The 16,218-nt window shown below is 47.3% G+C and overlaps 1 protein-coding gene across 1 annotated transcript in view; it reads right to left on the reverse strand.

Moving 5' to 3' along the window:
• Positions 1-16,218, reverse strand: part of PDPR (pyruvate dehydrogenase phosphatase regulatory subunit) — a 50,177-nt gene that overhangs the window by 11,670 nt on the left and 22,289 nt on the right. The window contains exons 4-11 of the mRNA XM_058440383.1: positions 12,510-12,702; positions 10,051-10,175; positions 9,066-9,221; positions 8,711-8,844; positions 7,751-7,899; positions 6,865-6,977; positions 5,169-5,263; positions 2,810-2,899 (exon numbers count right to left, since the gene is read on the reverse strand). Of these exons, the coding sequence (XP_058296366.1) occupies positions 2,810-2,899; positions 5,169-5,263; positions 6,865-6,977; positions 7,751-7,899; positions 8,711-8,844; positions 9,066-9,221; positions 10,051-10,175; positions 12,510-12,702 (1,055 nt within the window). The remainder of the gene's footprint in view (positions 1-2,809; positions 2,900-5,168; positions 5,264-6,864; positions 6,978-7,750; positions 7,900-8,710; positions 8,845-9,065; positions 9,222-10,050; positions 10,176-12,509; positions 12,703-16,218) is intronic.

The raw sequence follows: 16,218 nt of genomic DNA on the forward strand, positions 1-16,218 counted from the left end.
AGCTACTCAGGAAGCTGAGGCAGGAGAATCGCTTGAACCCAGGAGGCGGGGCTTGCAGTGAGCCCAGGTCACGCCGCTACACTCCAGCCTGGGCGACAGTGGCAGACTCCGTCTAAAAAAAATTAAAAATAGTTGGGCATCTGTGGTCCTACCTACTCAGGAAGCTGAAGTGGGAGAACTGCTTAAGCCCAGAAGTTCAAGGCTACAGTGAGCTATGATCATCCCACTGCACTAAAAAATAGTAATAGGCCGGGCGCGGTGGCTCACGCTTGTAATCCTAGCACTCTGGGAGGCCGAGGCGGGCGGATCACGAGGTCAGGAGATCGAGACCACGGTGAAACCCTGTCTCTACTAAAAATACAAAAAACTAGACAGGCGTGGTGGCGGGCGCCTGTAGTCCCAGCTACTCGGAGAGGCTGAGGCAGGAGAATGGCGTGAACCCGGAAGGTGGAGCTTGCAGTGAGCCGAGATAGTGCCACTGCACTCCAGCCTGGGCGACAGAGCAAGACTCCGTCTCAAAAAAAAAAAAAAAAAAAGTAATAAATAAGGTCGGGGTAGTGGCTCACACATGTAATCCCAATACTTTGGGAGGCTGAGGTGAGAGTATCACTAGAGTCCAGGAGTCTGAGACCAGCCTAGGCAACATAGCAAGACCCTGCCTCTACAAAAATAAAATTAAAAAATTAGCTGGGGATGTTGGCACATGCCCTGTAGTCCCAGCTATTCAGGAGGCTGACACAGGGGGATCGCTTCAGCCTCAGAGGTCAAGCTGCAGTAAGCCAGTCTGGGTGACAGAGCAATGCCCTGTCTCACAAAAAAAAAAAAAAAAAAAAATTAAGAGAAAACCTATCACTACAAGTAATATGACCAACATCAAGAAGAAAACAAGCATGCCTACAATCATTGATTGCTACCTGTCACAATAGGACAAAGGAAGGAAATTATAGGAAGAAAGACTGTGGGCCGGGTGCAGTGGCTCACGCCTGTAATCCCAGCACTTTGGGAGGCTGAGGTGGGTGGATCACCTAAGGTCAGGAGTTCGAGACCAAGCTGGCAAACATGGAGAAATCCCGTCTCTAATAAAAATACAAAAATTAGTCGGGTGTGGTGGCATACACCTGTAATCCCACCTACTCAGGAGGCTGAGGCAGGAGAATCGCTTGAACCCGGGAGGCGGAGGTTGTGGTGAGCCTAGATCATGCCATCGCACTCCAGCCTGGGGGACAAGAGTGAGACTTCATCTCAAAAAGAAAAAAAGAAAAAAGAAAAAAAAAAGCCGGCCGGGCGCAGTGGCTCACGCTTGTAATCCCAGCACTTTGGGAGGCCGAGGCGGGCAGATCACGAGGTAGGAGATCGAGACCATCCTGGCTAACAAGGTGAAACCCTGTCTCTACGAAAAATACAAAAAATTAGCCAGGCGTGGTGGCAGGCGCCTGTAGTCCCAGCTACTAAGGAGGCTGAGGCAGGAGAATGGCGTGAATCCGGGAGGCGGAGCTTGCAGTGAGCCGAGATCGCGCCACTGCACTCCAGCCTGGGTGACAGAGCGAGACTCTGTCTCAAAAAAAAAAAAAAAAAAAAGGTTCTGGAGAAGGAAGAAACTATTACTATTTGCATATGATTAGACTGAACTCAGCCTGCAGACCTTTTTATAACAGCAAAAGACTAGAAATAACATAAATGTCTATTAGTATCGGAATGATGTACCACAATGGAATGCTATGCCACTGTTAAAAAAATAAAGAAAAAAAGAACAAGGAAGCTCTTTTTCTTTAGGTACCAACAAAGAAAGAGCTCTAAGAGAAACTGTGAACACAGTGAGGCTGGGCACGGTGGCTCAGGCCTGTAATCCCGGCACTTTGGGAGGCGGAGGTGTGTGGACCACTTGAGGTCAGGAGTTGGAGACAAGCCTGGGCAACATGGTGAAGCCCTGTCTGTACTAAAAATACAAAAATTAGCCAGGCGTGGTGGTGTGCACCTGTAATCCCAGCTAAATGGGAGGCTGAAGCAGAAGAATCACTTGAACCTGGGAGGCGAAGGTTGCAGTGAACTGAGATTATGCCACTACACTCCAGCCTAGGTGGACAGAGTGAGACTCTGTCTCAATTAAAAAAAAGAATTGTGAAGTGAAAAAAAAAACAGGATGAAGAATAGCAGTATGCTTCCATTTCTGTTTTTAAAAAGGGGGCTTGGCTGGGTATGGTGGCTCACACCTATAATCCCAGCACTTTGGGAGGACAAGGTGGGTATATCACCTGAGGTCAGGAGTTTGAGACCAGCCTGAGCGACATGGCAAAACCTGTCTCTACAAAAAAATACAAAAATTAGCCAGGCATGGTGGCACATGCCTACAGTCCCAGCTACTCGGGAGGTGGAGCTGGGAGGGTGGCTTGAGCCCAAGAGGTCGACGCTGCAGTGAGCCACGGTCATGCCATTGCACTCCAGCCTGGGCAACAGAGTGAGACCCTGTCTCAAAAAAAAAAAAAAAAATTATGAATTTGCTTGCAATATGCATACAAATCTGAAAGGACATATAAAAGTAATACTAACATTATTGGTGACAGTTGGTGAGAACTGATCAGACAGCGCCAAATACTTTTTAAATGTATCACCTATTCAAAAGAAGTTATATAACTTAGTTAAAAATGGTCAAATCTCTTCAACACAGCCTACCTCAGTTCCCAAGGCCCAATGAGATACAGCTCTCCAAACCTGCCAGTGCTGGTGAATGCAGGGACGGGACGGGACGGGACGCGACGCGACGGGACGGGACGGGACGGGACGGGAAGGGAAGGGAAGGGTACCCTCTCACCTCTATGGGGATGTAGAGCATGAATCCTGGCTCTCCTGTGTGCGTCATGCTCATCACCCGGATCCCATTTGCATAGCCCACGCTCATCTCCTGCAGGGACAAAGGCAGCAGTCAGGCTGGGCACTCACATTGCTTGTCAAGGAAGGGATGCCTGGGGAAACCTTTCATTAGTGCTGCACCCTCTGTTTACTGTTGAGGGAGACAGACGTCAAGGCAAGAATTTCATCCTGAAAGTGGTGAACTTCCAGGTCCTGAGGCACCAAGAATGGAGCAATGCCTCTGTGACATCTCTGCTTGCTACTGTTACCATCTCAGGAGTTTTAGCCAAGCTGATGGTAGAGAGTGGAGGAAAGTCCTTGACAAGCACAAAATATTCCTATTTGCCAGGTCCTTGTGTTAGTCGGGGGTAGCAGGCACAATGAGGACAAGGCGAGTGTCTTCTCTGGGGGAATCGGCAGACAAACCCTGGCCACCTGCCATACAAAAGATGATGCCCGATGCCCACAGACATAATTCATCTGCTATCCTGGGGTCAAAGATGGGCTTCTGATTCTCAGAACATGTTACATAGCAGCTCAGTTCCCTAACAGCAGCCACTGACGCAATCACCGTTCCTATAAAGGAAAGTGGAAAGTCCTGGACAGCACCGAAGCGAACCGCTTCCATAGGAGGCTGACAGGATGCAGCACTCGCCAGGTGTTGAGCATATGGGTCACTCCTCCAAGCAGCAGGGCAAACACTGGGAGGCTAACACTGATCATCCACTGATGGCTAACAGTGGAGAGTTTTCTGTTGCTTTCACTTTGCCTCGGAGAAGAAGGAAAACTGTGAAACAATTTGTACGTGGATCCCAACTTTGGGTGAACTTCAAAGAGTCTCCATCAGTAAGGGCCTGGAAGTTGCTTGTTACAGGTTGCCAAGATGTCTGTCTGTTTGGCCCTCTCTAATCAGCAGCTTCCTGTGGAGGATTCCGTTGTCATTGCTTTCATTCGGTTACAGTTTGTTTCACTCAGCTGTGGTTGCCACTTATAGGAAAGAAAATTATGTAAGAAGTTCAGAGATTCACCTACGCCACTTCTTCCCTGAAGATGCCACAGACACAGAAGTTACTCTGTGTACAGAAAAGAGGCCACACTGCATGGAGAGAAGGGACCTAACTTCGACAGGCATTTTTGTGTGTGTCATAATCCTGTAACTTCAAATTTTAATCCAGTCCTACAGAAACCAAAAAGCATACAGACTTTACATTTAGAGAAGCTAAATCCACTTCAAAGATATCCTAACGCTTATTAAATAAGGAAAGCTTGGAGTGTAAAAAATAAACAAATAAGGCCGGGCGCAGTGGCTCACACCTGTAATCCCAGCACTTTGGGAGGCTGAGGCGGGTGGTTCACCTGAGGTCAGGAGTTGGAGACCAGCCTGGCCAACATGGTGAAACCCTGTCTCTACTAAAAATACAAAAAGTTAGCTGGGCATGGTGACGGGCGCTTGTAATCCCAGCTACTCGGGGGGCTGAAACAGGAGAATCGCCTGAACCCGGGAAGTGGAGGTTGCAGTGAGCCGAGATTGCACCATTGCACGCCAGCCTGCGCAACAAGAGTGAAACTTTGTCTCAAAATAAATAAATAAATAAATAAATAAATAAATAAATAAATAAATAAATAAATACACTCAGTCACTTCTTTGCTAATGAAGGGCAGCACATTTTTTTTTTTTTTTTTAGACAAAGTCTTGCTCTATTGCCCAGCCTGGAGTGCAATGCCACAGTCTCAGCTCACTGCAACATCTGCCTCCCAGGTTCAAGTCATTCTCCTGCCTCAGCCTCCTGAGTAGCTGGGACCACAGGCATGCACCACCACACCTGGCTAATTTTTGTATTTTTATATTTATTTATAAATATAAAATGTAATCCTAAAGTGCTGGGATTACAGGCATGAGCCACTGCACCTGGCCAGCACACTCTTTTATTTGAGACAGAGTCTCACTCTGTCACCCAGGTGGAGTGCAGTGGCGTGTTCTCGGCTCACTGCAACCTCTGCCTCCAGAGTTCAAGCGATTCCCGTGCCTCAGCCTCCCAAGTAGCTGGGATTATAGGTGCGTGAGACCACACCCACCTAATTTTTGTATTTTTAACACAGACAGGGTCTCACCATGTTGGCCAGGCTGGTCTCAAACTCCTGACTTTGGGTGATCCACCTGCCTTGGCCTCCCAAAGTGCTAGGAGTACAGGCATGTGCCACCTCACCCAGCCAAGACACTCTTTGTGGGTGTTAACACCATAGTAAGAATATGTAACTGCCACCGCTATGAAACACACATTCTCTGCCCATTTAAGAAACAGAACTTTATCAGCACTCACCTTGCAAAAGAGGCTTGGGAAGTGATCTGGAGTCATAGGGGCATAGGACAACTCGGACAGCACATCCACAGCTCGAGGGCCAATCAGATTGAGGGCTAAATGGAAAAGAACAAGAGATGTCCAGCTCTCCTTCTGAACAGCTGAGCCAATGGGAAAGGTCTACTGTAGACTTGCTCAGCTATAGCCAGGCCTGGGTGCTGAGACCAGGAATATGTCCCTTTGCTTAGACACTCCAAGGATGGATGCTAAGCACCCTGATTCTGGTGAATACACCTCTGCCAACAGGGCCTGCTGAACGCAGCAGGGCTGGCCATAAGCGTCCCACACAATTCCCATTCTCCTCCTTTTCCCAGCAAGGCTACGTGATGGAAGAAGCCCCAACCCCAAATCAGTACCCAGTGGAGATCTGCCCAACCAAAAAGTATACAGACTTTAAATTCAGAGAAGCTAAATCCACTTCAAAGATACCCCTAATGCTTACTAGATAAGGAAAGCATTATTCCGGACACCAGTGTTTGTTACATCAGCTCGTGCTAATTACACGTCATCCATCCTAAGACAGGCTAGAACATGACTTTTGTTCAGTAACATTCTGTAGTATGCCAATCCAGGAGCAGGATGTAAATCATATTTGCTACTACAAGGTATTGAGAATGAGGGCCTGGGAGAGCAAACGCTGGTGGGGCCAAGGGGCAAGATCAGTTAGGTGGGAAGGTGGGAGAGGTTAAGCCGAGACTGCTGAGGGTGAGAATATCAGGGAACCAAGTCAACCTTAAAAATTAGGTACTCACTGGGGCCGGGTGTGGTGGCTCACGCCTGTAATCCCAACACTTTGGGAGGCCAAGGCAGGTGGATCACGAGGTCAGGAGTTCAAGACCAGCCTGGCCAACATGGTGAAACCCCATCTCTACTAAAAATAAAAAATTAGCCCGGCGTGGTGGTGGGCGCCTGTAATCCCAGCTACTTGGGAGGCTGAGGCAGAATTGCTTGAACCTGGGAGGTGGAGGTGCAATGGCATGATCTTGGCTCACTGCAACCTCCTCCTCCCAGATTCAAGCGATTCTCCTGCTTCAGCCTCATGAGTAGCTGGGACTACAGGCATGCACCACCATGTCCAGCTAATTTTTGTATTTTTAGTAGAGATGGGGTTTCACCATGTTGGCCAGGCTGGTCTCGAACTCCTGACCTCGTGATCTGCCCGCCTCAGCCTCCCAAAGTGCTGGGATTACAGGTGTAAGCCACTGTTGTCCAGCCCTCAATTTTCTTTTCTTATTTTTTGAGACGGAGTCTCACTCGCCTAGGCTGGAGTGCAGTGGTGCAATCTGGGCTCACTGCAACCTCTGCCTCCCAGGTTCAAGTGATTCTCCTGCCTCAGCCTCCCAAGTAGCTGGGATTACAGGCGTGTGCCACCACACCCAGCTAATTTTTGTATTTCTAGTAGAGACGGGGTTTCACCATATAGTCCAGGTTGGTCTCGAACTCCTGACCTAGTGATCCTCCCACCTCGGCCTCCAAAAGCGCTGGGATTACAGGCGTCAGTCATCACACCCGCTAGAGATCAATTTTCTATGACCAGAGAGCCCCTTTTATGCTAACTCTAATGTTCATTTTTAAGAGTCAAAGGTAAAGAAGGCAAATGTGGACACATCTGCATCTGCTGGCCTTTTCCACGTGGCAGAGCCCGAAGCCCCCGTACCTGTGTACTTCCAGGTGACGTCCTCCAGGAGCAGGTTGCTGTCTTTCGGCATGTGTTTCTTAAGCCAGGCCCAACAGTGGACCTGCTGGTCGGTTGGAGAGATCATGAAGAAACTGAAAAGTGAGACACCAAAATAATCAAAACCAGGTAGCAGCAAAAGGATCAGGAAGAAATCAAATCTTATTTGGTTTCAAAGCAATGAGGCAAACACTAGGAAATGATTTCTTAGCTTTCACAGAAGGCCAGTAGCACCATTCTAGGATACACCACCTAACAACAAAACAAAATTCTGGCTTCCTGTTAGTGCCAAGAAATTATACAGATTTACTAACGTAAGACATTGGCTGGGCACAGTGGCTCATGAGCTCATGAGTGCTGTAATCCCAGCACTTTGGAGGCCAAGGTGGGCAGATTGCTTGAGCTCAGGTGTTCAAAATCAGCCTGGGCAATGTGGCAAAACCCTATCTCTACAAAACATACAAAAATTCGCTGGGTGTGGTGGCATGTACCTGTGGTCCCAGCTACTTGGAAAGTTGAGGTGGGAGGATCACTTGAGCCCAGGAGGTCAAGGCTGCAGGGATCCATGATCGCATCACTGCACTCCAGCCTGGGTGACAAAGTGAGACCCTGTCTCAAAAAAAAAAAAAAAAAAAAAGACAAGGCATCTTCTCCCAGCAGGGTACATAATCTGGTGGGCTTTTTTTTCTTTTCCTCCTGGTGATTTCTTTTTGTTTAGGACTGCTAATAAACTGGCTTTGATTTCATGTAATGATTCTTAGACCCTGGGATTTATGGTTCCTGGAGAAGCGCCTGAGAGCCTCTGCTACAGTACCCCTAAGGAATCAACACGTTGGAGGGAGCACAGCGGGATGGCAGCTCATCTCACCTGCGCTTGTTCAGTCGTGCTATGCTGCAGTCATTTTCATACCCTCCACCCTCGTTGAGCATGCCGGTATGCACAATGTGGCCCACGGGCACATCCAGGTCATTGGAGAAGAGGTACTGTAGAACTTCTAAAGCCTGATCCCCAGTGGACTGCAGTTAGGGAATGAAACAGAGAGAGCCAGCATGAGAGCACCTGGCTGGGCCACATGGCCTCACCAGCAATGAACCTCACTGAGAAAATTCAATCAGCCAATTCCCATGTGACAACATTTGCAGACCTACTCCACTGCAAGAAGCTCCAGGGAATGCTAGCTATTGATTCTTATGATAAACAGGCCTCTCTAGCAAACTAAAAACCGGAAACAAGGAGCTAAAATTTCAGAAAAATGTTAGAATACAGATGAAACACTAAAATATACCAGAATTCTTAAGAAATCAGTGTTTTGTTTTGTTTTGAGATGGAGTCTCACTCTGTTGCCCAGGCTGAGTGCAGTGGCGCAATCTCAGTTCACTGCAACCTCTACCTCGTGAGTTCATGCGATTCTCCTGCCTCAGTCTCCTGAGTAGCTGGGATTACAAGTGCCCGCCACCACGCCTGGTTAATTTTTTGTATTTTTGGTAGAGATGGTTTCTCCACGTTGGCCAGGCTGGTCTTGAACTCCTCATCTCAGGTGATCCACTGGTCTCGGCCTCCCAAACTGCTGGGATTACAGGCGTGAGCCACTATTCCTGGCCTTAATTTTTATATTTTTAGTAGAAACAGGGTTTCACCATCTTGGCCAGGCTGGTCTGGAACTCCTGACCTCAGGTGATCCACGCCCCCTTGGGCTCCCAAAGTGCTGGGTATACAGGCATCACCCATTACACCCAGTCAGGAATCAGTTTTGAATATGAAAAACAAAAGGCATTCAATAAATATGCAAAGTTTCCTAATCCATTATTTTGGTTCCCAAATACTTACTGTTATCTCAAACTTTGTGAAAGAGGACATGTCAATGACACACACAGCTTCCTTACAGCACTTGACTTCAGACTCCACGATGTCAAACCAATCTGGCTTATAGAAAGTCTTGCTCTGCTCCAATGCCAGGAGGTCTACGGAATGGAAAAATCACAAGGTGGAGAGAAAATGAGGGGACTTACAATGGGGAGTCTCCCTGTAGAGTTTATGTAGAGTTTAGCGTAGTCCAGTTGGTTCTTATTCTCCTGTGAACACATTCTAGCCTATGCATTTGAAAATATGTTTTATTAATTCCCAGGACCAAAAAAAAAAAAAAAAAAAAAAAAGGAGCAAAAATGAGAATGTGACTTCTTACCCTTGCCAGGGGGAACAAAGTACTTTGGCCTCTCAAATCCGTGTTTCTCCATCCACCTGGCTCCCTGTGCATCCAGCCGGTCGTAGAGAGGAGAGGTGCGTAACTGCCTACCAGTCTGGAAGTCCCAGCGGGGAACCTTCAGATCATACATCAAAGCTAGAACAGAGAAGCGTAGTCTATCAAAGCCCAAGACACAGATTCTAGACGTGAGTAGCCAATAGCCACTAGACTCTGGAGTTGTTTCTACTCAAAAGACCTTTCCAGGCTAACATAGTCTTTTTTTTTTTTTTTTGAGACAGAGTTTTGCTCTTGTTGCCCAGGCTGGAGTGCAGTGGCACAATCTCAGCTCACTGCAACCTCTGCATTCTGGGTTTAAGCGATTCTCCCGCCTCAGCCTCCCGAGTAGCTGGGATTACAGGCACGCGCCACCGTGCCACACTAATTTTTGTATTTTTAGTAGAGACAGGGTTTCTCCATGTTGGTCAGGCTGGTCTCAAACTCCTGACCTCAGGTGATCCGCCCGCCCCGGCCTCCCGAAGTGCTGGGATTAAAGGGATGAGCCACTGCGTCCGGCCCAATTTCCAGGCTAATGTAGTCTAATTTTCAAAATTACCCAGTGTATCCGGCATGCTCCAGAAGGAAAGTCAATCCTGCCAAGCTGCTATCGTCCCTCTCTGGAGGTATAGAGCTACGTGTCACGGCATGAATTGGCCTATATTCACATTCAGCATTCCACATTAGTAGGTAGAAATGATGGGAGAAAGGTCAGGGTCCTAAACCTTACTAAGCTTCATAGCAGAGATGAAGGTTACTAAGTGGGACACAGGTGGTAACAAAGTGTGAAAACATGGCATTCGATTCTTCCTTGTGCCTGTTAGGATCTCAGACCTATTACAGACATTTCCTCCCTGATAATTAACTCACTTCTGAAGTGAAAGGGTACATGTTGTAGCTTGATTCGTAATTGCGATAAAGCTTCACTTACGCATCACTTCCATGACCCGGTGGCGGAGAAAGGTGCGGCTGCTCTGGAGGGCTCCAAAACGTTTCAGGTCCAATTCCCAAACGTTTTCTGAGGGATAACCATGTACCATCCATTCAGCAAGGTACCTGTATAGACAGAGGGCACTTGTTGGGGCTCAGGTGTGAGATTTGAGAAGATAAAAGTAATATTCTACAAATCGAGAACTAAGAGAATCAAAAGATCCTAAATTGCCATAGACCAGCTGAACAGTTTTGGGCACTTTCCTTAACTTTTCTGAAGAAACGAACATGGGTCTGTGTACTGCTCTCAGAAGACTACTATGAGGATTTTACCCCAGATGGTAAGATTCCCTAGGAAGTATTTAACATAGAAGCCGGCCAGACACATTGGCTGATGCCTGTAATCCCAGAACTTTGGGAGGCTGAGGCAGGGGATTGCTTGAAGTCAGGAGTTTCAGACCAGCCTGGGCAACATAGTAAGACCCTGTCTCTACAAAAAAAAAAAGTTTCAAAGTGAACCGGGTGGCTCACACCTGTAATCCCAGCACTTTGGGAGGTCAAGGAGGATGGATCACCTGAGGTCAGGAGTTTGAGACAAGCCTGACCAATGTGGAGAAATCCTGTCTCTATTAAAAATACAAAATTAGCTCGCATGGTGGCACACGCCTGTAATCCCAGCTACTAGGGAGGCTGAGGAAGGAGAATTGCTTGAACCTGGGAGGCGGAGGTTACAGTGAGCCGAGATCATGCCATTGCACTCCAGCCTGGGCAACAAGAGCAAAACTCCATCTCAAAAAAAAAAAAAAAAAAAAGCTGGGTATGGTGGCACATGCTTGTAGTTCTAGCTCTTCTGGAGTCTGATGTGGGATGATCCCCTGAACCCAGGAATTTGACGCTGCAGTGAGCTATGATGGTGCCACTGCACTCCAGCCTGGGTGAGAGTAAGATCTCGTTTCAAAAAAAGTTATAAGCCTCATCTATGAAGAAATAAGACTAAAACACATACAAATATACTCTAAATATCCAATGGGTTTTTTTCTGTCACCTCAAGGAGATTATACAGTTATGTGACCACATCTCCTTTGCTCCAAATGTTTTTGTAACTCCTCTTCTGTAATTGTTTTCAGAGCCATTCTACAAATAACTCGAGAAAACTGGTCTCATAAATTTAAAATAAACTTTTCATCATGGCTACCATCTTACCCATTTGTTTAAGTGTTCAGTTCAGTGGCAGTGGGTACATTCATGCTGCAGTGTAACCCTCACCACCATCCATCCTAGAACTCTTTTCCTCTTGCATTTCTGGAACTCTGTGCTCATTCAAGAATAGCTCCCCTCCCGCTGCCTCTGGCAACCACCATTGTACTTTCTGTCTCTATGATCTGACAACTCTAGGAACTTCATATAAGTGGAACCATACAGTATTTGTCCTTTTGTGACTGGCTTATTTAATGTTCATTAGTGTCTTATTTTATTTTATTATTTTTTTTGAGATGGAGTCTCGCTCTGTCGCCCAGGCTGGAGTGCAGTGGCGCGATCTTGGCTCACTGCAAGCTCTGCCTCCCGGGTTCACGCCATTCTCCTGTCTCAGCCTCCCGAGTAGCTGGGACCACAGGCACCCGTCACAACGCCCGGCTAATTTTGTTTTTGTATTTTAAGTAGAGACGGGGTTTCACTGTGTTAGCCAGGATGGTCTCGATCTCGTGACCTTGCGATCCGCCCACCTCGGCCTCCCAAAGTGCTGGGATTACAGGCATGAGCCACCATGCCTGGCCTAGTGTCTAATTTTTAAATAAAAACTTGTGGCTGGGCACCATGGCTCATGCCTGTAATCCCAGCACTTGGGGAGGCCAAGGCAGGTGAATCACTTGAGGTCAGGAGTTCAAGACCAGCCTGGATAACATGGTGAAACCCTGTCTCTACTAAAAATAAAAAAATTAGCCAGGTGTGCTGGCACACGCCTGTAATCCCAGCTACTTGGGAGGCTGAGGTAGGACAATAGCCTAAACCCAGGAGGTGGGGGTTGCAGTGAGCCAAGATCATGTCACTGCATTCCAGCCTAGGCGACAGAGCAAGACTCTCTAAAAAAACAAACAAACCATGTATTACCTAGTTCAAATACGTACCTCAATCAACATACTTGGCTGCCAAACTCAAATACACACTCAAATGACCAATATTTGTTACAACTGAAAAAATATAAAAGAATATCCCACAGGATCTGTGGCTAACTCCAAAAGACAAGTTGCAAAAACATTTTGCCCGATGACATTTCTGGAACATGGGGAGCCTCCCATACTTAGAAGCGGACAACTCCAAAATTACATGTATCTTCTTATTAGTCTTAACATACTAGATTAAATATACCACATACCATGTTAACAACAAGTAATTCTAGAAGGGAAGAGACCCAGCAAGCTGACTTATGTTCACAGCTGACTTTGAGTGAGAGAGACTTACTTTCCGGCTCCTCCACCAAATGAAAGGCCAGCAGAGTTCATTCCTGCCAGGACAAAGTAGCCCTGCACTGCAGGAGACTCGCCCATGATGCACCTCATGTCTGGTGTGAAGGTCTCTGGGCAATTCACCAACTTCATGATCTCCAGAGTCTCTAATTCTGGCATCCTCCTCAGAAGGGAACTCAACAGAGGCTCTGAGCAATAACAACAAAACCAAATAGAGTTCTCACCTTTAAGGAATTAAGCCACTTTCAACCCCTCTACTTTTTTACACCCTCTCCTTTCAGAAAACCTCTTGAAATTTTTTTTTTTTTTTTTGAGGCGAAGTCTCACTGTCACCCTGGCTGGAGTGCGGTGGCACGATCTCGGCTCACTGCAACCTCTGCCTCCCAGGTTCAAGTGATTCTCTTGCCTCAGCCTGCCAAGTAGCTCAGATTACAGGCGTGCACCACCATGCCCAGCTAATTTTTTGTATTTTTAGTAGAGATGGGGTTTTACCATGATGGCCACACTAGTTTCGAACTCTTGATCTCAAGTGATCTGCCCGCCTAGACCTCCCAAAGTGCTAGGATTATAGGTGTGAGCCACTGCGCCCGGCTGGAAGAGGTTTTTTATAAAGACGAGCCAACTGGGCCATTTATCACAAAGCAGGAACCTTGGTAGAATTACAGGATACAGCTGCAAAATACTTGGTATAAAGACTGAGGAAAAAAGATACTGGTTAGAAAGGAAAGCAGCAGAGAATAGCAAGTAAAACGTAGCTACAGATAATAATCTCAAAGGGATCAGTGTGAGTGGAAAACCTCTTAAATGGCGGCCACAGAGATTTTAATAAAAGCTGATGTTCTGAGCTGGGCACGGTGGCTCGCGTCTGTAACCCCAGCACTTTGGGAGGCCAAGGTGGATGGATCACTTGAGGTCAGGAGTTCAAGAGCAGTCTGGCCAAAATGGTGAAGGCTCGTCGCTACTAAAAATACAAAAATTAGCCAGTCGTGATGGTGGAAGCCTGTAGTCCCAGCTACTCGGGAGGCTGAGGCAGGAAAATCGCCTGAATCTGAGAGGCAGTGGTTGAAGTGAGCAGAGATCATGACACTGCACTCCAGCCTGGGCAATAGAGTGAAACTCCATCTCAGAAAAAAAAAAAAAAAGGCAATGTTCTGCATTGGAATAGCTGCAAAAGACAGACTTTCACCCTGCTTTAAAGGAAATCTACCATCAAGGCATAATCCAGTAGACAGCAGAAAAAGATGAAACCAGACCACAGCTGGATAATGGGTACATGGGGGCTCATCACACTACTCTCACCAGGTTTATTTAGCGGACACACAGTCTCCAGTCTCGCCATGTTGCCCAGGCGGGTCTTGACTTCCTGGGCTCCAGTGATCCTCCCATCTCGGCCTCCCAAAGTGACGGAATTACAGGTGCAAGCCACTGTGCCCAGCTTCTACCCACTTTTAAAAGTTTGAAATTTCCCATAAGAATTTAAAAAGCCCATCAAGGGTCAGAGGGAAATTCTTCATTAGAGACTCTTTAATATTTTTAAATTTGGAACTAGGTAACTATATTATTATTATTATTATTAATTATTTGAGACGGAGTCTCGCTCTGTCACCCAGGCTGGAGTGCAGTGGCGCGATCTTGGCTCACTGCAAGCTCCGCCTCCCGGGTTCACGCCATTCTCCTGCTTCAGCCTCCCGAGTAGCTGGACTACAGGTGCCCACCACCACGCCCAGATAATTTTTTCTATTTTTTTAGTGGAGACGGGGTTTCACCATGTTAGCCATGATGGTCTCCATCTCCTGACCTCGTGATCCGCCCGCCTCGGCCTCCCAAAGTGCTGGGATTACAGGCGTGAGCCACCACGGCGGGCCCATTTTTTTTTTTTTTTTTTTTGAGATAGCGTCTTGCTCTGTCACCCAGGCTGGAGTGCAGTGGTGCGATCTCAGCTCACTGCAGCCTCTGCCTCCTGGTTTCCAGCGATTCTCCTGCCTCAGCCTCCCAGGTAGCTGGGATTACAGATGCACACCACCACATCCAGCTAATTTTTATATTTTTAGTAGAGACAGGTTTTCACCATGTTGGCCAGGCTGGTCTTGAACTCCTGACCTCAGACGATCCACCTGCCTCGGCCTCCCAAAGTGCTGGGATTACAGGCCCTAAAGGCCAGGTGTGGTGGCTCATGCCTGTAATCCCAGCACTTTGGGAGGCCGAGGCGGGCACATGGCTTGAGGTGAGGAGTTCAAGACCAGCCTGGCCAAATTGTGAAACCCCATCTCTACTAAAAACACAAAAATTGGCTCTGCGTTGTGGTAGGCGCCTGTAATTCCAGCTACCCAGGAAGCTGAGGCAGGAGAATTGCTTGAACCCAGCAGGCGGAGGATGCAGTGAGCTAAGATCGCACCACTGCACTCCAGCCTGGCCAACAGAGCGAGACTCCATCTCAAAATGAATAAATGAAGACATAAATAAATAAGTAAAATTATTTTAAAATTTAATAAAAGACTACACTAACAAAACAATTCTGAAAAACAAAACAAAATAATTCTGTTTTCTAAAGAACTCTTCAATTTTATATGAAGTCCTACCGAAAGAAGTCTCCTCCTAAAACCTAAAATCTCAATGATTTTAGGTGAATAAAGAATAAGCAGGGGTCGGCCGTGGTGGCTCACGCCTATAATCCCAGCACTTTAGGAAGCCGAGGCGGGCAGATCTCCTGAGGTCGGGAGTTTGAGACCAGCCTGACCAACATGGAGAAACCCTGTCTCTACTAAAAATACAAAATTAGGCGGGCATGGTGGCGCATTCCTGTAATCCCAGCTACTCAGGAGGCTGAGGCAGGAGAATCGCTTGAACCCGGGAGGCAGACGTTGCGGTGAGCCGAGATCGCACCATTGAACTCCAGCCTGGGCAACAAGAGTGAAACTCCATCTCAAAAAAAAAAAAAAAAGAAGCAGAGCTGGGCACAGTGGCTCACGCCTGTAATCCCAGCACTTTGGGAGACCAAGGCAGGCAGATCACTTGAGGCCAGGATTTCAAGACCAGCCTGGCCAACATGGTAAAACCCCGACTCTACTAAAAATACATAAATTAGCTGGAAATGTTGGTGCACACCTGTAATCCCAGCTACTCAGGAGGCTGAGGCATGAGAATCACTTGAACCTAGGAGGTGAAGGTTGGAGTGAGCCAAGATTGTGCCACTGCACTCCAGTCTGGGTGACAGAGCAAGACTCTTATCTCAAAAAAAAAAAAAAAAAAGGCCAGGAGCATTGGCTCATGCCTGTAATCCCAGCACTTTGGGAGGCCGAGGCAGGCAGATCACCTGAGGTCAGGAGTTCAAGACCAGCCTGATCAACATGGTGAAACCCTGTCTCTACCAAAAATACAAAAATTAGTCGGGAGTGGTGGCAGGCGCTTGTAATCCCACCTACCACCTACTCCGGAGGCTGAGGCAGGAGAATTGCTTGAATCGGTGAGGCAGAGGTTGCAGTGAGCCAAGATCACACCACTGCACTCCAGCCTGGGCAACAGAGTGAGACTCCACCTCAAAAAAAAAAGCGGGTATCATGGCTCATGCCTGTAATCACAGCACTTTGGGAAGCTGAGGCAGGAGGACTGACTGAGCCCAAGAGTTCAAAAGACCAGCCTAGGAAACACAGCGAGACCCCATCTTAACAAAAAATTTATTTATTTATTTATTTATTTATTTATTT

This window comes from Hylobates moloch, unplaced genomic scaffold, assembly GCF_009828535.3.
Source record: "Hylobates moloch isolate HMO894 unplaced genomic scaffold, HMol_V3 SCAFFOLD_6, whole genome shotgun sequence".
NCBI lineage: Eukaryota > Metazoa > Chordata > Mammalia > Primates > Hylobatidae > Hylobates > Hylobates moloch.